General features: G+C 38.0%; 2 protein-coding genes across 9 annotated transcripts in view; one reads left to right on the top strand and one right to left on the bottom strand.

Moving 5' to 3' along the window:
- The window catches only part of LOC107093655 (protein farnesyltransferase subunit beta-like), a 24,378-nt gene extending 18,244 nt beyond the window's left edge, over positions 1–6,134 (top strand). Inside the window, exons 7-12 of the mRNA XM_015388846.1 lie at positions 248–334; positions 420–549; positions 2,652–2,784; positions 4,156–4,267; positions 4,375–4,489; positions 5,737–6,134. Of these exons, the coding sequence (XP_015244332.1) occupies positions 248–334; positions 420–549; positions 2,652–2,784; positions 4,156–4,267; positions 4,375–4,489; positions 5,737–5,898 (739 nt within the window). The 3' untranslated portion in view covers positions 5,899–6,134. The remainder of the gene's footprint in view (positions 1–247; positions 335–419; positions 550–2,651; positions 2,785–4,155; positions 4,268–4,374; positions 4,490–5,736) is intronic.
- Positions 6,135–7,552: 1,418 nt separating this feature from the next.
- Positions 7,553–24,328, bottom strand: max (MYC associated factor X). Of its 8 annotated transcripts, none has more exons than XM_015388860.1 (6): positions 24,157–24,328; positions 23,852–23,878; positions 14,595–14,702; positions 11,748–11,792; positions 10,765–10,888; positions 7,553–9,036 (listed from the first exon to the last, which is right to left on the bottom strand). In XM_015388860.1, the coding sequence occupies exons 1-6, from the start codon at positions 24,190–24,192 to the stop codon at positions 8,849–8,851; spliced, it is 528 nt and encodes a 175-aa protein (XP_015244346.1). In that variant the 5' UTR covers positions 24,193–24,328; the 3' UTR covers positions 7,553–8,848. The 8 variants fall into 8 exon arrangements, with proteins under 8 accessions (XP_015244346.1, XP_015244345.1, XP_015244347.1 ...); XM_015388859.1 differs by having other exon boundaries at positions 10,765–10,903; positions 24,157–24,327; XM_015388861.1 differs by lacking the exon at positions 23,852–23,878 and having other exon boundaries at positions 10,765–10,903.
- Between the last annotated feature and the right edge of the window lie 516 nt (positions 24,329–24,844).

Genomic DNA, 24,844 nt, shown 5'->3' with positions numbered 1-24,844 from the left:
TTCAAATTTTAATTTCTTATACTGAGTTTGTATACTATCCAGTGTTTTGTTTTAAGCAGAGAAGGATTGCAACTATTAAAAAATGGTTTAAAATCTTTTATGTTCCGATACATGAATATAAGTAACAACACAAAGCATTATTTTGACTGCAGATTTACTTCATATAATATATATATATATTTTCTTTTGAACTAATATGTTAAGGATTAAGTTGAACTAAAATCTTAAAGTAAACTTAATCTTCCAGGAGTGCTTACTGTGCAGCTTCTGTTGCATCGCTCACAAACATCATGGCTCCTAAACTGTTTGAAGACACGACCAACTGGATCCTCAGGTACAGCCAAGACGTCATCAAAGGAGACGTTTTTTTTTCTGCCCGTTTTTATTCTGATTCCTCCTCTTGTTTTCCGTGGATGCAGCTGTCAGAACTGGGAGGGGGGTCTGAGTGGCGTTCCAGGCCTGGAGGCACACGGTGGTTATACTTTCTGTGGTACGGCCGCCCTCGTCATACTGGGCAAAGAACACATGCTGGATCTAAAGGCCTTGCTGGTAAGCCATCACTCTTCTTTTTTCCTTAGCTTTAGACATACATAGAGCTTTATTTTATTTATCCAGAGGCAAAATACTTTTATTAGATGAGGAAAGTGTGAAAACATTTGCTGAACTCTACTGACTTTGGAGTTCTAATGATTTGTGCAGCAAAGATGTTTGCTGACCATCAGGTGACAGGCTTCTGAGCAGCGTTTTTTTTTAACATCTACCTGCTGTCTGTGCTCCCAGTGTGCTAAAATATCAGCCATCAATTCCTCTGCTGTCTGCTTCAGCATCCATTCAAATGCCAAGCAGTTAAAAGTTAAATTTGCATGTGACGGACTCTGGTGAAACCCTCTCGCTGTTCTTTAAAATGTTAAATATAGCTGAGTTTCCTTTTAAGGTTATATTTTTCCTTTATGGTTTGGAATAAAGAGGAAACTAATGAAGTTATCTCCTGACATTTCATGCCATCTTCACTTGACATCAGTCAGAAAATTGCAATAATCGAATTAGTTGTAATCTTTGTGTTTACAGAAAGAAAACTACTTCAGAGGTTATTGTTGATTTAAATGAATGTATTAGAATCTAATAGAAAAATGTTTCAGGATTTAGCATGAATAATAAGGTCTTTACAATCCTGTGAAACGATCTAACAGAAACTCAGCTTATTTAAAACAGATTCCCCACTTAAATCATTTTATTTAATTAAGGAATACAGAATATAAAAGCCGAAATGGGGAAAAAGATGTTTTATTTATTAAAAAAAATGTTTTAGACCTGCCTTTAGCTAAAATACCATAAAGTAGCTTAAAGTAGAATAGAAATGAACTTAATGGTTCCTCAGTGGGAAAATTCCCCTGTCAAAGCAGCCGAATGAAACACAAACAGAAGCCTGCAGATAAACACAAAGACAAAACAGACATAAGAATAAAGGACTGAACATTAAGGACTTATGTTTGGTTGTGGTTTCAACCATATTTGGGGGACTTTAGTTCATTGAAGCAGTGTTTCCTGCACAGTCAGATATCTGAACTTTGACTTTAACGCTGCAGTACCTTGTTTTTTTTTTTTTTTTTATCATTCTGTTTGAGCCGTTTCTCTTGCTGCTGTTTTTAGATTTATTGCTCCGTTTCATAATACTGTTTACTCCAAAGCTCCTCAGGCTGAAAAAAAAAAAAACATGATTCCTCCTCCACCCCGCTTTACAGACTCTAAAGCATTTGTGCTGATATGGTTTGAATGAATTTTACAAAGTGTTGCAAATAAAGTTGTTTTAGTCATATTGAAATGGTTGCTGCCACTGAAACTAAAGTTAACATTTTGAGTGCAGCAGGATGCTGCAGTATCCTGTAGGTTGCAGCTTTGCTTTTGATTGGCAGTGAGAAACAATACTGAAACAGAACATAAGGTCAAATTTAATTAGGAGGATGTCGTTCCAATAGCTCTTAGTATTCTGTGACTTTTTCTCTACTTGTTATTGTATAGTCACGCACTTTGAGATGCTAACTGAGGCGCAAAGATTCTGAGCAATGTTGACATGAACCACAATGGTGGACATGGGCATTTGATTTTTCTCTCATGTTCAGGTTTCATTGAGGAGTTGTTAACTTCAGAGCAGCTTGGATCTGCCTCTTAATATTTTTAAATCTTAGTTTGAAATGAAAATAATTGCTTGTCTTTTAACTTTTAGTACTCAGTCTACCTCCCATTTCATTTATAGTAGTAAAGGTGGTGTAGAAGGGTGGCTTTTAATTTTTTTAAAGGCAAAGAGGAAAAACCCATTGCAGATTTGATCATATATAACCTCTTTGGTTGGAATTAAGATTTTTTTTTGGTTTACATTTACAAATTTATTTATTTTTTTATGTTTTGATCACATAATGTAAGGACCTTGCAAGAGTTGAGCCCCTTTCCTGTGTTTATAGAAGCTAAATCTTATAGCAGAAATGATAGGATCAAAGAAAGTTCTATAATTCTCATTTGGTCTCAGTCCAGGTTTAGCTTATCTGTTTTAAAAATAAAAATAATTTTCTTACATTTGTTTTTTAAAGGAATTGTTTTTATTAGGACCTACTTCAATGTTTAATTCTTCATTTAATTGTGTTATTTCCCCCCAGCGCTGGGTGGTCAGCAGGCAGATGCGCTTTGAAGGAGGCTTCCAGGGTCGCTGTAACAAACTGGTCGACGGATGCTACTCCTTTTGGCAAGCTGGACTCTTGCCTCTCCTCCACAGAGCCTTATTCAACGACGGTACATTTTTATATCCGTTTACAAGCAACTGATTAACTGATGAGTCTAACAGTTCTCAGACTAAATGAGTCACTTTTAGATCATTTGTGCTGATTTATAATGAACTGGTTTTCATTGCTTCTGAAAAAGGGAAATTGTTGCTTTGAATCCTCATGTTTATTATGAGTTTAGGAGCTTTTATATTCTTATAAACAGTCTGGAAAAATGTAATTTGATTCAAGTATGATCCATTTAACATAAAACTAGCAGGGTCAGTGGAAAAGAGCAGCTGTTGGAAAAAATAAAACCAAATAGTCCATAATATGGTTTATTAAGTTAGCTGTGCTACATATTAGCTCCACTTCTGCACCTCCAACTTGATTACCTGAATGTAAATGAATCGCGCCTTGACTTAATTAAAGACGAGTATTTTTCATTCAATCAGAACACTCTGAGCAGATGCAGACTAATTAAAACAAAATGCTTCACATAACAGTGGTAGAGATTACAAAGCTAAGGATAATGTAGTAACATCAGCACTTAATTATCTAATCAAATTCAGTAAGATGTTGCTTTTTTTGGTTATATATTAATTATTTTAGTTTTAAAATGTAAAGCCCTCTAATGTAATTCACTCTCTGCATTTAACCCATCTCTTTGGGGAGCAGTGGGCTGCCATTGAGCGGCACCAGAGGAGCAGTGTGGGATTAAGGGTCTTGCTCAGGGACCCAGAGTGGAGGCTGTGGCCAACACTACCTATTAAGAAATGTGAAAAAAAAAAAAAAAAACTTTAAGTGAGAGAGTTTTTAAGTATCATTCCGTAAAAGTTTAAAAAACAATCCGCTGGACTTAGTTTCCGAGGTTTGAAGACGTTTCACTTCCCCTCCGGGAAGCTTTTCTCAATTCAAATGTCTGGATCCGCAGTGAGTTTGAGTCTTTAGAGAGACAAGGCCTTGCATTGCTTGGAAACATGCAAGACATTTGAATTGAGAAAGCTTCCTGGAGGGGAAGCAAAACGTCTTCAAACCTCAGAAACCAAGTCCAGGGGGTTGTTTCTTTAAACTTTTACGGAATGACCATGACCTGGATGACTGAGAATCTTCATCAGCCTACAAGCTAAGTATCAGTTTCTTTGGTTTAAAGGTATAAAACATATATGTTTAAATGCAGTTATTGTAAATATAGTGAATGAGGTCGGAGCAGAGTGATGGAGCCGAGCACAGCAGAGGAAGTAGAATCTGTCGGAAGAAAAGCAAACACGAGACACGTACTGAGATTAAAACACTGCATACCTGTTTGCTCAAAAGTATGGAGTTTTTTTGTTTGTTTGTTTTTTGGGTGGTTTAACTTTAGTTAATCTCAAACATTTGTGTGATTTCTGTTTGTTTGCAGGAGAGTCGGAGCTCAGTCGGCAGTGCTGGATGTTTGACCAGCAGGCCCTTCAGGAGTACATCCTCCTGTGCTGTCAGAATCCAACAGGGGGCCTTCTGGATAAGCCTGGCAAGTCAGTACCTCACCATCTGTCCCACACACACACACACAGGGCACAGTCAGATTGGATTCATGTGATTCCGTACGTCACAGTCCTCCTTGATTTCCTCATGTTTCCAGGTCCAGAGACTTTTACCACACGTGTTACTGTCTTAGCGGCCTCTCCATAGCACAACACTTTGGAAACTTGGAGCATTACAACGAGGTGATCCTCGGCAAGGAGGAGAACCGGCTGGTGAGTGCAGCAGCCAGTCAGGGACAAAAAGGTTGATTTAATCCAACACTTAAGGTAGATTTAAAAGAAAACTTGGATTCTGGCAAAAGAAGAAGTGTTCTGGTTTAATAAGAAATCTCCTGATTTGGATCTTTTTAAGTACGTGGAGTTAATGGCTGCTTTGTCTAAACCTACTAATAAACGATTCATATCTTCTAAATCAAGCGTCTGCATCCTTTCCAATCCAAAGAGACATTTTGCCAAGATTTCGGCTAAGTAAAAGTCATTTAGAGCCGCAAAATATCACATGACTTTTTGATATAACAACTTATTTTGTTAAATTTCTGCCTTAGGAAGTCCACTAAAATCTAAGAAAAAACATGAAACAATTCATAAAGATGAAGCATAGATCTTCTTCTATAGAGTATCATTTGATGTACAAAAATTATGAAAATGCATCAGTTTCATGTTAATTAAAAAAGGGCTCTAAAAACATTTCTAGTTCTTTTAATGTTAATCTGTTGTGAAAATTCTATTGAAATATTCTTTATAAAACCACCAAAGCTTTAAAGGCTGATGTTATTGTAGTACATTAGTTATTTTATATAATTTTTTGCCATCATTAGAAGCCATTGAAGAGCCAAGAGCCACTGCAGATCTCAGACCTTTAGTGTCACCTTAAAGAATAAGATTTAGTTGCATCGAAAATCGTAAGACTATTTTTTGTTTCTTTTTAATTTGTAAAACCAATTAGTTAATCTGAACATGTAGACAGATGGAGACCTTATTATAGAAACATAATTGAAGCAGGAAAATATGCCTCAAATGAACATAAATGGTAAAAATCTAAATTTGATCATCAAACCAGCTGGTTCAAGGATGCAGATATCAGGAAAATTCCTTTTTCAGATGTTAAAGTGAAATTCAAATAATCTGCTTCAACTAAGTTGTTAATTTTAAGGGGGTGAATAAACCTCTGGTTGGGTGATTTTTAAATATAAAGCACAATAAAAACTTGTGCAAAGTATCTGATGCATTAGGCTCCAATGTTTGCACATTTTAGATGCATGAGTTTAAGAAAATATTTTTGCTCTCCTGTTTCCAGTAATTAATTTAACAGAACAGGCGTCTCTAAGGATACGATAGATGGATGGTTGGTACAAAAACAAGAAAACGCCCTAAATGTTACAAATATGCCAAGAAATGTAATCCAGATGTGGGAATGGGATCAAGATATTTATTTGTTTGACTTCCATTTTCCTTTATAGGCTCCCACTCACCCAGTATACAACATCTGTCCTGACAAGGTGGCTCAGGCTGTGCAGCACTTCCGCCAGTTGCCCGTCCCGCACGCCAGCAGGCAGGCGGGACCGTCTGCTGACTCCAACCCTTCAGAACCAGCCTCTGATGCTGCAGGGAGTCAGTCATAGGTGGATCGTCGGCTTCAACCCGCTCACTCTGACCACAGGACTAGACCCAAGCAGGGATCGGTACGGATGAAAAAAGGGAGCAGACTGGACGACCATCTGGAGAACTTCTGAGGGATTCCTACTCACGTTTCTGACAGTGTTTTCTTTTCTTTTTTTATCCGATGAAAGGAAATTGTGACTTTAAATGATTTCAGTATCACCTGACTTAATAAAAGTTTATACAGCAGTTCTCATAATGGTGCCATCATGTTTGAGTTCTTATACCAGACATCTGAGGTCGGGGATTTAACCCCTTGATGCCCATTGTTGCAAATATGTTACAAACCTTTTGTATCACGTACACAACCAAGATGGCGTGTGCATTCCCTCACTGCCAGTTATGACTGATCGCTATTCACTGGATTGCTGATAGGCCGTTGGTAGAACATGTTGCTGTTAAGTCACCAGCCGCCATATTGGCATACCCTAGTTAGACTGCCCGTAACGTAAACATTACATCAAAAAATTCTCATTTTCAGGGGGGTTTAATACTTTTAAAATAAAGATAAAATCATTACTTTGATACACATTTGCTGTTTCATATCACTAGATTGCAATTTGACAAAAAAATAGGCACATAGTGCATATTCAGTATGAAGTCTATAAATCATGTAATTATACAAATCCATCACAATAAAAGTGTGTTAAAGAGGCATAATACTGTACTTGGATATTACATTTGCACACTGATGTGCCAAATGTGATAAACTGATGTACATGTAATATACATTTAATTGCATGACATTAAAGGCATTTTATAGCACAATCCCACGAGAGTGGGGAGTACCAAGATGGCGGCAGGTGACTTCAGTTTTTTCGCCCGATCAGCAATTCAGTGAATACAGATCTGTGGTTATTATACATTTAGTGTGGACCTAGGAACCTTTGGCAGGCTCTTGTTTCCATGACAACTGATGTTTTTAAATTTGAAATATATAATTTCTATACAATTCTAAAATAAATGGAAAGCGTAAAAAGTAAATTTTCCAACTACTTAAAGGCAAACTCTAAATTCAGGTGTCATGGGTTCAACTGAATGTTGCAAAGGAAATCTAAATTGCTCAGGGATCCTGAAGAGATGTGGAGAGTAATAGGATGGATGTAACTTTCAGAACAGGAAGTTTAGAAATTAAATTTTTCATACATTACCAGAATCCATATGTTCAGACAAATATGTGAAATAATGAGATTCAGTGTGGGTGTGCAATGATCCCATCTTTGATTGTGATATATTAGTGATTAAAAAAACTCACTGGGTAACTGAATTTTACTCTTTTTCCATTGCAGTATTGGCAAATTTGAATAATATGATTAAATGGTTACTGCAGGATGTTTAGGGATATAAATCATGTTTTATGCAAGTGGTGTCCCATTTTAAATTTGTCTATTTTTTTAAAGGTAGTTTGATTGTGAGACTTTATTAGCTCTGACATGCAGTCACAGCTATAGCTGCCTAAAATCGACTCTTGAAGGTTGAGTTTTTAATCCAAATATACCAAAAAAAATTACAATTTTAGGACCATAATCCCCCAATAATAGTCTGAACCATAATAAACAAGGACCTATCAACCATCAGCAAACATTACATTCATTTCCAACCAAAAACAGAATCTTGTAAAGGATAAAATAGTTTATTTTATAGTTTCATAGTAAAGGTAGGCCTCAACTTGCAAGACAATTGTTGGCAGTATGTACAACATACTTGTAATTTCCATGGAATGGAATCAGACAAAGACCTACCACACTAATTACATCCTCCTAAGTGGAAATAAAATGGAAACAATATACATACACACGTCTCCTAGAGATTTATTTTTCCTCGGAGAGAGGGGGGGGGGATAAGCAACATTAAGTTTTTACTGTGTGAAGCACAACACGTCGACAGGGAGCCGCCTGGCCTCAGACGCTACCTTGGACATTCAATAACCTAGTTTATACCCTTTAACAAGACTACGTGCGACAAATTGGGCTTTTCTCCATGACTTGTGTCGTTACAGAAAATGCATAAATGTTTTGAAAACATCCAATCAATGCTTTGAATAATATATAAATGAGATGCCTAACGTATCCAGCCACCTAAAGTCATTCACTACTTCAAGCTAAAAGGACAAAATACGATACAAAGTTCAGGAATATTCTCCTTTAAAACATCAATTTCAACAAAAGGACTTTTTTTTTTATAGATATATGTCATTTGTGTTAAAGGTGACAGGCAGAAAACGTCTGCAATTCAGTGGGCCTGAGGTGGGAGATCGCTAATATTTGCTCAAAGCATCTTCACATTCTTGAGTGAAAAAAAAAAGTTATAAATCTTTTTACATTTTCAAAAGGGAGGATTTTTTTGCTTTTTTGGACAGTTCTAGGTGTGTGTAGTAACTTAAACATTAATTTCATTCTTCAATAATCAAGCATAAAAATAAAACAAATACAATAAAGCAGTGCTTGGAGGAGTACACCTGGCTCCCCCTCTTGCCCCATTTTGAAGAGAAGGGGAGGGGCTTTCTGTCAGGTACAAAAAGCATCAAGTCCTTGAGTTGCCAAGCTGCCTTTTTTTTTGAGTTTTGGATTGTTGTTGCTGAGAAAAAGGTCGGGATGGGGAACCCATGATAGGAGAAAAAACTAAGAAACATGGATGGGTAAAGTTTGGGAAACCTGAAGCTCTCTAGATGGTCTGAAGTAGTCGTCCTCTTGCTCCTTCACTGCTGGAAGGACAAACGATGGCGGTGGGAGATTCTCAAGCACCAGCCCGACAAGAGATGGAGGAGAGAGAGCGACGAGGGGAGCTGAGGGGGGTGAGTTGATGCACAAAGAGGGAGAGGGGCTTATCGGAGAGCTGCGAAGGCTTTAATTCCTCTCACCCGTCCCCTGTGCCCCGCCACCCCGTCCTTAGCCAGTTTTCAGCTTATTGACTCTAGCTGGCTTCTACTCGCAGCTTCTTCCTGGTGGGCGGCTCCTCCACCTCCGACTCGGAGCTGGAGTCGGAGCCGCCGTCGAATGCCGACACGGCGCTGCCTTTTGGGTTTGTGTAAAGGCTGCTGTCAGGTGAGGAGTAGCTGGTCTGGAGCTGCGTGGAGCCTTTTACCTTCTCCAGAGCACGGACTGAAGGAAGGAAGACAAAACAAAAACATGAGTGGCTGAGGTCATCTGGTAGAGCCAAGAACAGTAGATGATGATCTAAAAATAGAACATGATTTATTGAAAAACATTTTTAAACCAATCAAAATCAGAAATATGTGGAAGTGTATAAATCCCCCTTTACTCTGATACCCTAAATAAAATCCAGGGCGACTAAAGTTATTAGTTATTAACATTCAACCCATTATAACAAATAGGAAACCTAGCAGGACATGAATGTCCACCTAAGCTGAAGTCAGATCAGGGACATTTATTACTGCAGGAGCCAAGAGGCTCTCTGGACCTCAGGAGGAGCTGTAGAGATCAACAGCTCGGGTGGGACGTCTTAGGATGTGGCTATTAGTTGTGCACGACACAAATCTGGACTTTGTGTGAAAAAGGAAGCCATGGGAAGTCTGATTTAAGGTTAGCCAAAAGCCAACATGTTGATTAAAGGAAACAAAAATGGCAAAGCTCTGTTTTCACAGGCTGAGCATCAATGGAACCGGTTAGATTATGTGTTTAAAGTTTAGTTCAACTCGAGATGATTTTTGTGTCTAACTCTTTCAAAAAGAGATAGACAAATTAAATCATAGATCATAGGAGATTTAGGCCCTTTTCCCTTAATTTAGATTAAAAAGGACCAGAACCATCCATAACCAAAGAGCAATCTTGGGGCAACAACATTCTAATCTTGGCAACATAGACCAAGAGTTAATTAGATCCATTTAATGTTCGTGATGCTTACCATAAACAAACAAAAAAGCCAAGATGCATGTTTGTTTTTTGCTTTAAAAAAAAAAAATGCAAAAGCATGAGACTTTGCTTTGGATCAATTTCTAATGTATACCATCCCAACATAAACCATTCTGCTTGTTTCATTTTAATGTTGCATGCAGATCATAATCTAGAAAACCATTTTTACATTTTAACAAAAAAATCCTATTCTAACGCTTTAAGGCTTTAGGACATTTTTGGCTCCCTTTTTTAAAAAGTTTGGACACCACTTGTTTAGATCCACTCTCCAGAGGGCTTTAGAGTTAGAATCAATTTATTCCTTCATAAGGCAAACTCCCTACAGCGTGTTTGCATAATGAGCCAATGATAGGAACATTTGATTCAGGCATGTAGGACTGCCTAACAGTTAAAGGCCACTTCTAGGATTGTGGGTATGACATTCCTTAGTTGAAATAAAAGCATATTCAGGAGTTGGAATGGCCTAGTCAACGTCCAGACCTAAATCTGTTTGACAATCCTGGTCGTTATGTAAAGACTGCTGCCCAGAGAGGCGGAGCTTCAATTCTGTAACATGAACAGCCAACAATGCTAATTTCTAGATATGCAAACCTGGTTGAAAATTAGCCAGAAAGACTTGCTGCTGCAAAAACTAAATCAGCAAAAGGGGGATAAATACACATGCACATAAAATGCTGAATATTTGAACAAAAAAATTTTTTTTTTTTGTTTTGTTTTTTTTTGTTTTACCACTTCTTTACTTTTTATTTTGCCAAATTTTAAAAAAAATAAAGGTTTAAGTTGATGAACATTGCTTTCCACTGCAAGTTCCTTCCTGTAATTCAAGTCCATCGTATTTTCTCTACATTGCAGGAACACTAGGCAACCAGCAAGCTTCATGCAAACTCAGCAGTAAAATGCGATGTAATCCTGCATCTGCTCAGACCCACAGAGAGCCAGACTTCCAGCAGTGGTTACCTTGCTGCTCCAGCAGAGCGTTCTGCCTCTTCAGGTCGTCGATGTCCTGCTGGTGCGTGTGGTTTTTTCGCCTCATGTACTGGATGTACTCTGTGGCTTTGTCTAGGATTTGAGCTCGAGACGCCTGTTTGGTAGACTGCTGTTAGTGACACATGCAAAAAGTGAAGCAATGACACAGACATCACAGAAAATTCAGCACATTTTTCACACTTCAACTGCAGGGAATCTGGTACATTGGTGGGTTTCTAAGCCCTTCCCCCGTTAGCTGCTAAAGTCTGTTCACATCCTGGTCTGACAGAGTGGTGCATAACTCTGGTACTGAGCATGCTCCTTAAATAGTCAGAAGAACAAAAAACACCTCAATCAGAATCATTCCCCTCATTTAAACCTTTAATTTGCAGCCATTAACTTTATGAATCCAAGTTAAACACTTTAAATAAAGAAAATAAATCCTGATACATTAGTGTAATTTTCTACATCAACAATTTAACCAAAATTATTCATTTTCATTTAGCAAGTTCTATACATTTATGATATATATTCTAAGACTTAAATGTTAAAAGACAATACTCACAGTTGTAGCTAAAACAGGAAAAAAAAAAAATACATTTATCCCCCATTGATTTAATTAAATAAGTATGGATGCCACTCATTAAAACTGTAAGGAGAAGAAAGCAGGTTGTTCAATTAGGGAGCGAGAAGTAAAAAAAAAAAAAGACTATCCCATACTAACCTACAGTCAGAGGTTTTAATAGTCCAACTGTAGAAAAGCTGATTTAACACAAGGTTATCCTTAACAAATGTCTATTGGAGAAGATAGTGAAGGAATTAAAATAATAATTGACTGCGAGGACTGCAGCTAAGAGTGGAACTGACAACCATGAGGAGCTAACAAAGTCAAACAGCTGCTTGGAAAGCATGCCACAGTAAAAGCCTTTTCTGTCACGTTTGGACTTAAAGCACAGAGAAAAAACAATTCTCACATGTTTTCGGTCATTAAGAAGATCTTGATCTGAAGACCTCCAGCTCTAGACGGAGGGTATAGAGTCACAAGGTCATTAAAGGAAGGAGGAGGAGTCAAGTTATGCATCATTTAACGACCCAGAAAGATGGTTTAGGTACTAAAGCTGCATCTGACTAGCAGCCAGTAAAGGTGGATAAAATACTGGTGCTATCAGCACAGAAAAGGGTCTTGATAAGAATTTAGTGGTTGGGTTTTGTAAGCAGGAAACTAGAGTAATTTAGGAGATATAAACACAATTAAGAGGGGCTTGTTGGACTGCATGTTTCTAATAACTGTACCCAGAGAAACTAAACACTGGATGTACATTTATAATCAGAGATAAGCCAAATATTTTAGAATATTTAAGCTTACAAGGTTTTCTGGATTATGCACAATGCTATAAAGGAACTCTTTGAAAACATCTGACCTTAACTGGACAAAAGGATCATGCTGGATAGACCTAAAGATGCGTTCTAGTGGAGGCCAGCCAACAGTATCCATGGCATACTCATTCCACATGAGATCATCATTAACCAAGTAGAACCCAGCAAAGGTTCAAACAGTGGAAGGCCATCATGTCTGTCCTCCATGTTTCAGGTGTTTCTCTGCGTCCACATATACCCCATTTACACTACCCTTGAAAAACCGTGCCAAGACCGGTCCGAGCTCAGTAACTGAGATAACTTATTGTGTGTAAATGGAAAGCAAACTGAACTGAACCGAGATAGACACAACCGAACCGAGATAACTGCAGACCAGTTCCAGAGGTGGGCTCGACTCGGGTTTCCCCTGGCTCGGTTCTCTGATAACAAGAGAGCTTGAGCAGAACGCTTTATCTCCGTCTGGCTGCACATCGCGATTCACACTACATTCCAGTAGTTGGCGGTAATGGCCCTCCAAAAACAGAAGAAGAACAACAACTTCTTCTTCAACTATAAACATCGAAATCTTCTCCACGCAACATTTTAAATAATGGCATTTTAAATAATAACACTGAAGTACAGCAATAATAATCAAGCATAACTTTCTAAATGTGACGGGCGCCGCCATTTTGATTTGCTTGATTCTCTCCGTCGTCTTCTTCTTGTGTTTTATGGCGGCTGGCATTACCACCACCAACTGCTTGATTTCCTCCTTCAATACTGGCAGTAATACCGCAGATCGTCACTAGGATGCGAGGAACCGAGATAGCGTGATGTGTAAACGGTCGTCAGAACCAAGCTCGGCCTGGTTAACTGATCCGAGCTCGGACCGGTCTCGGCATTGATCGGTTTTTCAAGGGTAGTGTATAGAAACACCTTAACAGGCGACTGAGGACATAACCAGGAGAGATGTTCATCCTGATCCTGAACTCAACTATGTGCATCCAATTATGGAAATATTCACACTAGTGGCCTAATGGCAGTCACGCTGTAAAGACTTGTCAAATACAAAACTAGTGAAAGGGATAAAAAAAAAAAATAATACAAATAAGTAGGGCTAAAGCAATTAATTGGATTAATCGTGATTAATCGATCATTGAAATACTCGTCAACCAAATTTAGTAATCGATTAATTGTTAACTGGAGTGTAGAGACTATAAAACAGGTCTTCAACTGACAGAGCGACCCAATTAGGGCAGTAATTATATCAAAATTGTAAAATATATAAACATTTTGCATTTTAGATGTTTTAATCGAAAAATAATTAACAGATGAATCGGTTTACAAAATATTCTTGCAGCCCCACAAATAAGAAATGTGCGTGACAATGATTATTAAACCTTTCTACTACAGCCATTCAATTTCACTGGATCCAGCATGATCGTTTTTTTTCCAGCTCAGCTGTCATTTGTTTTTAAAACTTGAATCATTTAGAGCAGCGCTCCCAGACATTTGTCACAGCTTCCAAATTCATAACTAGTTATCTGCAGGTGTTGGTTGCAGTTTCTAAACGTGTATATTTTTGTGGATCGCATGCAATGGGAGTAGCTCGACCAAACAGTGGTAACGAGTAAATATTTATTTGGTTGGATGCTTAAACAAAAAAAAAAAAACTATGTGACTTCTGGGAAAGAACGTTTCTGATAAACATGTTTGTAGAGCTTTGTTCTAAGAAGGGTTTTAAGATTTCCTTCAAAAACGTGTAGTTATGTAAACCAGGGAAATCATTTCCATTTCCTGATAAAACATGGTGCAGAAAGAATCACGATTTAATGAAGGAAAGATCTGGATGCAGTGGAGGGAGTGAAAACTTTCAATCGTGAACTTCACTAAATTATCATCTCATGGATAGTGAAGTCCCAAATAAGGTAAAAACACATTCTAGCTCTTCTTTTACACACATTTTTTCAGGGCGTATGGCCTCGACTGAATCCTAATTTGGAAAAACTAATAAAAAAAAAAAAAAGACCTCATCTGTTCTATGATGGGAACAAAACAGCCAAATTGGCACAACATGTTAAATGTATTTCTTTAGCAAACTATCCCTCCGATCCCTGAATGAGCTTTTTGTGATGTGATGACAAATGTTGTGCTCATAACTGAATCCTGTCCAAGTCTTCTCCATACTACTGATGTGAAAACAGGAAGAGAGCAGCAAAATGTTCTCATAATAACTTCCTGACACTCGTCCAAGTATTCAGGCTGCCTCATTGCCTCGAAGCTGCCAATCTACACTCTCCCACCATCTGCTCTTTTCCCAGTCATTGAAAGAATTTCCCAGATGCACATAAAAACAAAATCTTTGAACATATAAATGTTAAAAAAAAAAAAAAAAGGAGATGAAACTGTTTTGTGACATGAGTGTCTGAGTGTTTCTTGCGTGCTGAGTGCTGAGCTTTACCAACCTTTTCTCCCTGCAGGGAGGGTACTGAGTCCCGTAGGCTGTGAAAGCTGTCTTTGATGTGGTCCCTACGTTTTCGCTCCAGTGCATTATGGTGTGCCCGTTTGTCTGCCTGCAATGAGAAGTCACAGGGCCTTCAGCCTGGCAGCAGAGCAGCGTGGGTAGGAGGACAGCGGGTGCCCGGCCGTTCAGCCCCGCTCACACCTACACAAGCTGCTCTGCTGCAGAGTCTCACAATGCAGTGAGAGCACAGCTGCTACATGGCTTTAGATTCACTCCATTCACCATCAGAGAGCTTTATCCTTCATTTAAAACAACACAGGACCTCAGTATCATTAAACCTAACATAGAAGTCAAAATTCAGACATCCTGTTAATTTGAAATGATTTTTATTACAAAGCTGCCATTTTACAAAATATTACCTAAATAAGTCATTTAAACTCATCCTACCAAAGTTGCAGAACATTTAAGAAACAAAGTCAATAAAAGCCACAAAGAAAAACATAATTGTTATAATCTAGGAATATTAAAGACTAGTATTAGGGGAGAAGGGATGGAGAAGCCAACTTAAAGCAATTTTTTTTTCCTGCCCGAACAATGAAGTGTGCAGTGACAGAGATGGACGCATTATTTACTACTGGCTGTGGTGCAGAGGCTTGCATAAGCATGACAACCGCAGACGGCATTGCAATATGTGGATAAGAATGATCGAAACCACACCATATCCACGTCATATTTGTGATGTGGAGCCAAAAAAAAATTATGCTTTTTAATTTTCTTTACAAGTGAAATCTGAATTAAAAAAATTGGAATCCAATTAGCTTCAGAGTCAGTAGATTGTAATGCAACCTTTAGCTGCAAATAATCGTCTTATTTGCGAAGTAACTTAAGTTCAGAAAGCATTTGAACATTAATAATCATAACTTGGTTTACATCTATAGTTGGATCTATGTTCAGACTTTGACTAGACATTCAAACACATAAACAGGCTTGATTTGACCATTCACGTTGCGCTCCGCCTCTATATTTAATGTTTTTCCTGCTGAAAGTATTAGAAGGCATCAGCAGGCTTTCTAATGAAATGCATCCCCTAAACATAATGGTTCTTCTACTGTGTTTCTAAGGTTTAAGAGATTATATGAGCTGTGCCAGTTTAGCAGGGTTTTTATTTTGTAGCTATGCCACATACTTTTATTTTTCACAAAATGGTTTGAAAAGTAGAAGGGAAGACATGGGTTTATTACTTAACCATTCAGAACGTTATCCATGATTTGTTCTGTAGCCATAGCGGTGATAACTGGCGGGATTCAGGATTTTATTTACTGAGTACTGAAAATAGAAATCGGCATAAATTTTTGCTTGCCACGTAAAATTTCTAAATAAAAAACAGAAGTTTCTTTTTTTTTTTTTTTTTAATGGAGGAAAAAATGTGAAAGTAAAGCAATTAATTTATGAGTCAGAAGTTTTTCAGTGGATATTTTCCACAACACATCTAATAGTCAGAGACTGCCAGCAGAGCAGTTTAGTTTAGGCATCAGCTTAACTCAGCAAAACAACTTTACTGGGATGCATCAGCAGCAGAAGTCATGGTGGGGGCAAATATACAAAAGTTATCCATTACTGATGAGAAGAATATGGGGTGGGGGGGAGAATGGGTAACGGTAATGAAGGACAAGCTTTATTGGTTGTGGGGTTTTTTTTTGTTGTGGCTCTTAACACTTGGTGGCACAAACATGATGTTATATTTAGACCAGAAATGTGGATTTTAGATTTTGACTCCATCAGCAGAGGTACAGATCGTAAATGATTGCATTCACAAACAAAAATGTTGAATAGGATTAAATAAAGTTCTCATCTTAAATGTATATTAGTGTCACATTGAAAATGTTTCACAAAAGAATTAAACTTAAAAGGTATTTGCTTTTAAATAAAAGTTTATTTAGTATTATATCCATCTAATTCCTTTCTATACCTTATTTAAATTATGCCTTGAATTTCAACCTTTAGTTTCTATCCATCACATCTGACCTAAAGATAGCTTCTCATAACTCTGCAAGGACAACAAAAATGACCAGAGCAACATATCAAGTGAAGAAAAAAAAGTCTAAGCCAAACTCATTTTTTTTCCCCCTATTGGACCACTTCGGCTTTACCAAGTCCATAAAAGGGCAGGTTTCAGGTGCATAAATAAATTCTTTATTTCATTATTTCATTCACAGGGAGCCCATTGCTCTAGTATTATACTTTTACTCTCAATAAGCATTTTTAAGCATGCTTCAAATAGCGCAAGCCTTTACTTTGTGACTTCCCTTTGACATGTAAGCTTTCTTTTTCTTTTCAAATGAACAGACCTGCCCATCATCCTGACACTCATCACTCTGACCCCTGCTCACAATCACACATCTGTCCCTCATCCCCTGAAAACCCACACTGCACGTCCAAACACAGGTCAAAGTAACAGCTGTCACTCAGATCTGTCACGAGACGGGCAACAAATACCAAAGATTATACCAACTACACATAATAAAGATGTGAAAATATAAAAGGATTGTTGTAGAGCTTCCATTTTTATGGTTCCTGAAACCTGAAATTTTTATGGTTCCTGAGTTTTCCAAACTCACAAATAAATTCATAATACTTCATGTTAAAATCCTCACTTCTTTTATATCCATTTACAGCAGTCTGAATGTGGCCACAGATTTGCATTATAATTAGCCTGTAAAGGCACAACATGGCCGCCACTGTTACATGACCAGAGGCTGGCTGGAGATCAGACACTTCCATGTTTTTAGGCCAAACCAGCAAATCCTCCAATCAAAACACTCGTCTGAACTAATCCAAGCTCTCCGGCCACAAACATTAAGCCCAACACTTAACCAGAGGCAGAACAGAAAAGCAATAAAAAGAGGTGCCACAGACTGCAGCTGATATAAAAGGCAAGGTAGGACTCATGTGACTCATTATGCTGGATCACAATGACAACCAAAGTGGCCACATGTGAGAAAACAGGCTGAAACAGGTTCAGTTTCAGGAGCAAACGTTTCAAGAATTACAGTAGATAATGGCAATGATAAGAGGGTTAAAAATTCTGCAGGAGGAGGGATGCATCCAGTAAACAGCTTTAATGTCACTCAAACGAAACTGAAACTGCTATAAAAACCAGATCAATTCAGCTAACACTAACCACATTCCAGCATCTTGTGACTACTTGGTTTAGCAACCCTAGCATCTCCACGCAGTTGCCGCTAAATATCACGTGCCTTCTGGCATCACGCAGTCCACTCCTTGCACCCATCCCGCCATAAACAAACACATGACTACCTCTGAAGGTATGTGCTTTTACAAGTCTGGCAGCAGCTCGCACAGCGACAGTTTCAGCAGAAACGGCAAATGTCAAGATGACACAAACTGTTAGTTCACCACGTGTTTAACCGCAGCGACAGAAAGGAGCTGCTAATTTTCTGTTAGCATGAAGCACATTTGGAGTCGGACAACAGGAGCGGAGTTCTTCTAAATGTGCATCAATTCCAGACCAGACTGCTGATGTCTCTCTAAGCGGTGATTGAGATCTAGGAATGTAGCTCCTTCCAGAGCTTTCAGATCAAACGCCACGTAGAAAGCTGGACGTTTGGTTCAGACGTCATACACCAGCCTGATGGTTTCAGATTTAAAAAAAAAAAAAAAAAAAAAAAGAGTAAAGCCATTTGAAGATGTCCAACTTTACAGTATACTTTTACAATCAAATTCATTGATTACAGACTACAACTGTTGAGAGCTTAGCAAAAATAAATCCTATTTAAATTATTAAATAGTATGACTACCAACAGCCACACTGATACATGTTTTTCTTTTACCCAACAAATCACAGCAGTTTAGAGCTGGAAAATATCACTATATTTGCTTTATTTCATTTCATAGGATTTAGTTTCAATATAAACAAAATAAAAGCCTTTTAACAATCGTTAAAACTGTCAAAAATACTCTGATACTCTGAAAAGTACCAATACTCAAACTCTGTATCCATATACAATACTATTTGGCCTGGTAACGATACAAAAGACAGGCAATTGCATACTTTTGCTATTTTTCATTTTACATTTCTGGATTATTTCCAAAAAACAAAAAAAAAAAATTGATCAGACAACTTTAAAAATTGTTAAATTTTGTGATGCTCTATTTCATCGCTTATTCATCTGGCATCTGTGATTCCACTTTGAAAGACTCTTTCAAGGAGAGTTTTTCTTGTTAGTAAAAATATTTTTTAACTCATTAAATTATTTGTGTTTTTTTTCTTTTTATCTGCGTGTATAAAAGTGTTGAATATTTTCCTGGATATCGAATTTGAGTTTTTAAAGTCACTATCCAGACAACACTAGTGTGAACTTCTGACAATTACTTTGCCAATTTAAAAAAAAAACTTCTTAAGTATAACATTTAAAAAAAATAAAAAACACAAAACCTGGAGAGTCAGTAATTGAGAAAATGTAATGTTGGACATATTGTATAAACATTGGTGAAAAAAATTTTGCAATATATACACACTGATAAAGTTTTGTCTGGCCAGAAGAATGTTCTAAACATATAAATATTATCTTTTATCACTTAGTTTATTAAACCCAGCTCACTGTGGATGCCCACTAAGTCCGCTTTCAAACATAAACCATGTTAGTTTAGATGCAGAAGACATTTAAAGCCTTTACCCTAAAAAAAAAAGAAAAAGAACTGTCATTATGAGGCAGCAACTATCAACTCATCAAATTAACCTTTTCTAGCTACTTCAGACGACTTCACACTGAGCTGCTCACATCATGCATTACAAACTAAACCATGAAACATCACACGCAAAGCTTTCCATCTTTACCATTTGCATATGATACCAACCCTCATTTAACATGTGAAACAGCTAAAAAGAAAGAAACTAAATGTGACATGTTGCAAATATCTTGTCTTATCTGCAACTTTAAATTGTTAAAAGTATAATATCTAAATAAAAGGCTACTTTATCCGCCTTTCTATACACTATAGTAGAATAGTTCTTTAGCACAGTAAGCTATACATATATATCCATTATTAATCCTTTGCATAAACAGAGAATGTCATGAATTAGAACCTCACTTTGGCTCTTTATCACTCCTACAAACTGTAATCCGTTTTCAGATTACAGTTGGCAAGCTATGAGTCTGTTTAACACCTAGCTGCAGCTTTATTACCAGAGCAGCTAGTCTGCTTAATCAACCAGCTAATATCAGTGCTCTATGGTCGTGTTGGTCTGTAAAGAGCAGAACAACAAAGAGGTTTGTTTGAATTGCATAATAAGCTCTTGAAAACGACAGCATTTAGCAGGTGTTTCTCTGTTTGCTTAAGTCTCAGGGTCAAACTCAAAATGACAATTGTGTCATGGATATGAATCCAACTAAGTTTGACAGCGGTACATCATTTTAGCTTTAGCATTAATTCCTTGAATTTTCATTTATGAGTAAAAGTAACAACAAACTGACAGAATCAAGTTTTGTCCCTCTAAACAACTTGTGGCCCACGCCTGATCCATAATTAGTTTTTTTGACAGGCTCTTCACTACTATGTACCCATGTCACTTTGTTTTTTGTGTAAAAAAAAAACAAAACACAGTTTTGTAACCAAAACAAACAAACTAACATGTTGTTGTAGTACATTGGTATGAAAAGGCACAAACAGGAAGTAGGATGGGACAAAAAGATAAAGCCCAGGGGCAGTAGACCAGGAGGACTTCTTGTTCGTGACAGGACACGTCCATGAGGTTTTTGAAAAAAACATTGGTTCCTGTTTTGATACTTCAACCCCAGTAAAGGTTATTTAACAGAAAACTTAATTTATAGCCTACATGACTTAGGCATCAAACTGTTTCTTTATTGCTCGTAAGGGATAAATTGTTCATTTTGACTTTCCTTAAAAACTTGTCTAACATTATGAAATGGCTCCTTAGTTTTGGATTTTTTTTTTTTTACTTTGAATTAATTAAACATTAGATTTCTCGTGTTAACAGTCTTTACTATCTAGTTTAAAATATGTTCGCTGTCAAACGTGCTTCCAGTTTAATAGTGAAGCACAAAAATACAATGAAACATTTAAAATCCTTGGCACTACCATGTTTTATTCTAAGCATACTCTGTGTTTCCATTATCAGCGTATATCTGCCCAAACTAGCCAAAAGAAGCCAAGTCTGATTCATACAGATATTTTTTCCTTTCACGGTATGGTTTTCACCAAAATACTGTGAGACAGGCCTTTGATATTCTTTAATATTGGCTATGCACAAATCTACATTTTTGACCTTCTTTGCAAAATAACTCTTACTCAGAAGGATCATATAAAGTGTTGGGTTTGCAAAAGCCCTCCAATAATTTTGCTGTGGGCCATTCTAACAAGAACCCACTTTGAGCTGAACCATTGCACTGTAGCTCAGGCTCAATATTTAGGGTTGAGGTCCTACTGGAAGGTGAGCCCCTGAATGAATCTCAGGTCCTCAGGAGCCTCTGGGTTCTTTTCATTTATGATTAAGCAACAAAAATAAACAAAAAAAAGTATCCAACCAAGTATGATGGTGTGACCAACAGGTTTTACCATGGATGTCAGCAGGAATGCAAGGTGATCATGGTTTTCCATGTATTTAAACAAATCTTTGTTGTGGTAGCAACCATTCATCAAATTCACTCAAAGCAGCTTTTATGTTTCTTTTGAAGAAAACCTTATAAATAAACAACTTTAAACCCTTATTTCAGCAATGAAATTCATTTGTAGATACATTTTACTTTTTTGTCTAATTCTTTAAGACTAGAAAGCTTTAGTTGCTCTCGACCATATCATGGTATTGGGCAGTTTGTTTTTATTCTGAACTTGGTGCAATTCTGTGATAATATGGTGCAAATTTATTTTTTTTTGCTTAAAGGTATACTATGCAACCGGTGTTGATTTTCCAGCGAGGCTCCCCCCAGAGGGCGAAAGTAAAAGTGCACTGTCGTAAATATGCTCAGCTGTTCTCCTGGTTTCTCCGTCAAGCCAGGCGCGGTTGTTTTGAGCTTAGCAGACAGGCAAAAGCAACGAATCACCATGTCTACTGCGGTAGAGAGCCCTTTTCCTCTTTCTTGCCTGCTCCGACATGGGCTTTCGCTGTTTTCTCGCTGGTTCCGCCATGATAACTGCACAAATATCGCCACTGCACTAGCAACGAGCATGCCTTTCACTGGGGGCGTGTAGTAGTTCTCGCCGTAAAGAGAGCCTGTGGGTGGGGGCCAAGGGTTCCTGCAATTACAAGTACGGTATTTCCCCTACAGACCACCAGGGCGACCGAGAAAACCTTTCTTCGACCTGAAATGACTCATCTAATCATCCAAAACGCTATGGAACACATTAACTAAAAAATGTTGCATAGTATGCCTTTAAATCAGAGGTCTTCAACAGGAGGTCCCTGACCCCTAGCGAAAGTTTTGGTTGATTAGACTTTTTTTAATATTCCCCCCCGCAATTTTTCCATTAACTGAAATGTCTTTAAATCCACATCAACATGAATTCAACACACTTTAGTAAACAGATAAATGGAGGCAGAAGATGTTTTTCAGTCATCAATGCAGACATTAAGTGACACACAGGAGCTCTTTCAAGCTGGGCACCGTTTCATTCACAACACCTGTCCCATCAACGAAGAATCTGAATCAGAAATACTTTAATAATCCCAGGAAGAAAATACTTTCGTTAGATTACTCCATATGTAATAGAATGAATATAGGACCAGTTTGATATAACAAAATTGTATGCAATATATATAATTAGTGGGTCCCCTGCTCCATTTCACCATCAGTTTGGGGGTCCTTGACCTGGAAAACGTTGAAGACGTTTGGATTAAATATTACTTCTTCAATTAAGCCATGCTTCTCCTAAGTATTTTGTTACTTTGGTAACTTCACCATATGTTGTCCTCCCTTTCACTTCTAATCTAATGTTTCTGTTCTGACTCCTGGAGGAGGCGGCCGGATGTGATTAAGCCTCCGATGTGAGCCTCTGCTGAAATGTCTGTCTTGTGTTACATGTGCTTTTCTTGTGCAGAGGGGTTTTTGATATCTCAAACTGTATCCTGTCAAGGATAAAGCGTGAAATATGTTTTTTTTTTCCTCTCTTCCCCAATGTGGCACCTATCTTTCTACAGAGATGAAAGCCAGCGCTGTAGGTAACCGCCTGGGACCTGGGGAGCCAGGTAACCGGTGGGAACCTGGCAAGCCATGAGAATGCACTGTTCTGCCGAATGATTCGTCCTGTGGCAGGCATGGCCTCAGCTAAATCGTCACACCCTCTCACCCGAATGTATGTAAAACATTGTGATGAATGGCTGTACTGAAACTGAAATTTCAATTGCAGTGTAAATTTTAGTTGACAATAAAGAAATTTGATTGATTCCGATTTTAAAAAATGGAAAATGTGCTTCCATTTGGGTTTAATGCTCCCATATGAATTTACTCCAACATAGATCTATTCTGTTGCAAATTATAGATATAAAAAACATGTTTTATTTATTCCCCAAAGAAGAATGGGCCTAATTTCGAGCAGCATCCAAGTTCTGCATTGCATGCATCTTTTCTCGTTCCGAGGTGCAGCTATACGTCATTCATTTAGCCGCCTGTAGGGAGAAGATGGCTCTAATCTCTGGCAGAAATACAGGGGGAAAAAATAAAAACATCCCGCCGCACTGCTTCCTTAACACGAAGCCGTGTCGGAGTTACAGGCGCGGCTTCAGCACACCAGCAACCCTATACCCACCATCTCCTTTACATCCTCACCCTAAAAACATCCCATGTTGAGATGTTGCAAATCCCTGAACATAAGCGGAATCCCCGTGGTGTGAAGTCAAGCGCTAGGAGGGGGGAGGAGGAGAAATGCTGCTGCCACGGAGAACAGACAGCTTTGTGTTTTTCCGGAAAAAATATATATCAAAGTTGAACCAAACCCAGCCTTTGTAGGGATAAACCTTTTGGTCTAAATATAGACGTGTCACCGTAAATTCCGCCCGGGGAAACACCCTACAACCAACAGTACCGAGCCACGATCGTAGCATGAACACATCATGCACAGATAATGGATATATAGGTGCTTCATTGACCAATAATGCACATTATTTTAACATTAGTAGACATATCCGTGTACTAACATTCAATTACCAAAATAACAGACAACTATATAAGATCAGTGAAACATTTTCTCGACAGTGGCCAAATCCCCCCCACAGTTACGCACCACAGAGTGATATCTCGGTGATTCTTCCTGCAAAGAAACAGAACAAAAAGTACAATTGTAGCCAGAACTGCTCGGCAAATCTCAACTTTTTCGCTGAAGTAGCTTAGAAAGTATCACAAATCAGCATATTAACAATGAGGGAGGTTAAAAGGGTTCCGTGAAATGAACAGAATCCTGAATTAAAAAAATAAAAAAATACTCAGAAATGAGCAGCTAGGCAGTTAGCTGGGGGAGCTAGCTGGATGCTAAATTACAAGCTAACCGGGCGCGAGGACCCTAAAAAGCGAAGAAGCCGGTGTACTCACGTCACTATCGACTTCGATGTCATCGTTATCGCTCATTCTTCGCTTGAGTAGTCTGGGTTAAATAGACGGGTGGCTACAAAAACAGCATGGATCAGTTTAACACCGCGCGGAGCAGCTAGCAGCAGCTCACCTTCTGTTTGGACAGAGCCGTCTCCACGTGACTACTCTACACACGCACGACTGTTGCTGTGCGGCACGCATGCGTGACATTTCTAGCATATTCGGGAGTTGTAGTCCATCAACGTACCGTAGTTTATTAATCAACGAACACAACGTAGATTTCAATAATTTTATCAAAATAAAAGGAGAAAAAACTGATTTTTATTCATTGGTGTTATACTATAAGGTTGGAGGACCCGTGTGTTCCATATTAAAAGTAAAAGCAATTTTTGAAACTACCATACCCACAATTCCGTCTGTTTGGCTTCTACGTCACAGCATCTATTTTGTCGTGTTGCTTTATGGGAATTGTAGTTTAAACCATATTTGTACGTTGAAGGGGCTGAAAAAGGCCATGGCTGAGACACGTGGAATAAATTAGGGATGAGAATTTTACTTAGGGCAATAATCTGAGTTTTTATAGACCTCATGGCTGCAAAGTTGATTTTAGATATTAAAGAATGGACATGGAATTTTGTCCAAAATATAAATTTTTATATTAAGCCTCCAATCCTCTCATTTCAATTGT

This window comes from Cyprinodon variegatus, unplaced genomic scaffold (genome assembly GCF_000732505.1).
Source record: "Cyprinodon variegatus isolate N-32 unplaced genomic scaffold, C_variegatus-1.0 Scaffold439, whole genome shotgun sequence".
Classification (NCBI taxonomy): domain Eukaryota; kingdom Metazoa; phylum Chordata; class Actinopteri; order Cyprinodontiformes; family Cyprinodontidae; genus Cyprinodon; species Cyprinodon variegatus.
The sequence above is the reverse complement of the archived record's forward strand: the minus strand, read 5'-3'. Positions and strand labels throughout refer to the sequence as shown.

Coding starts and splice junctions, on each gene's coding strand:
- max (XM_015388859.1), bottom strand. CDS start 24,192: ATGAGCGATAACGATGACATCGAAGTCGATAGTGAC. Junction 10,904..11,747: donor TTCTTAATGACCGAAAACAT/GTGAGAATTGTT, acceptor TGTCACTAACAG/CAGTCTACCAAACAGGCGTC. Junction 9,037..10,764: donor CGCTCTGCTGGAGCAGCAAG/GTAACCACTGCT, acceptor TCCTTCCTTCAG/TCCGTGCTCTGGAGAAGGTA.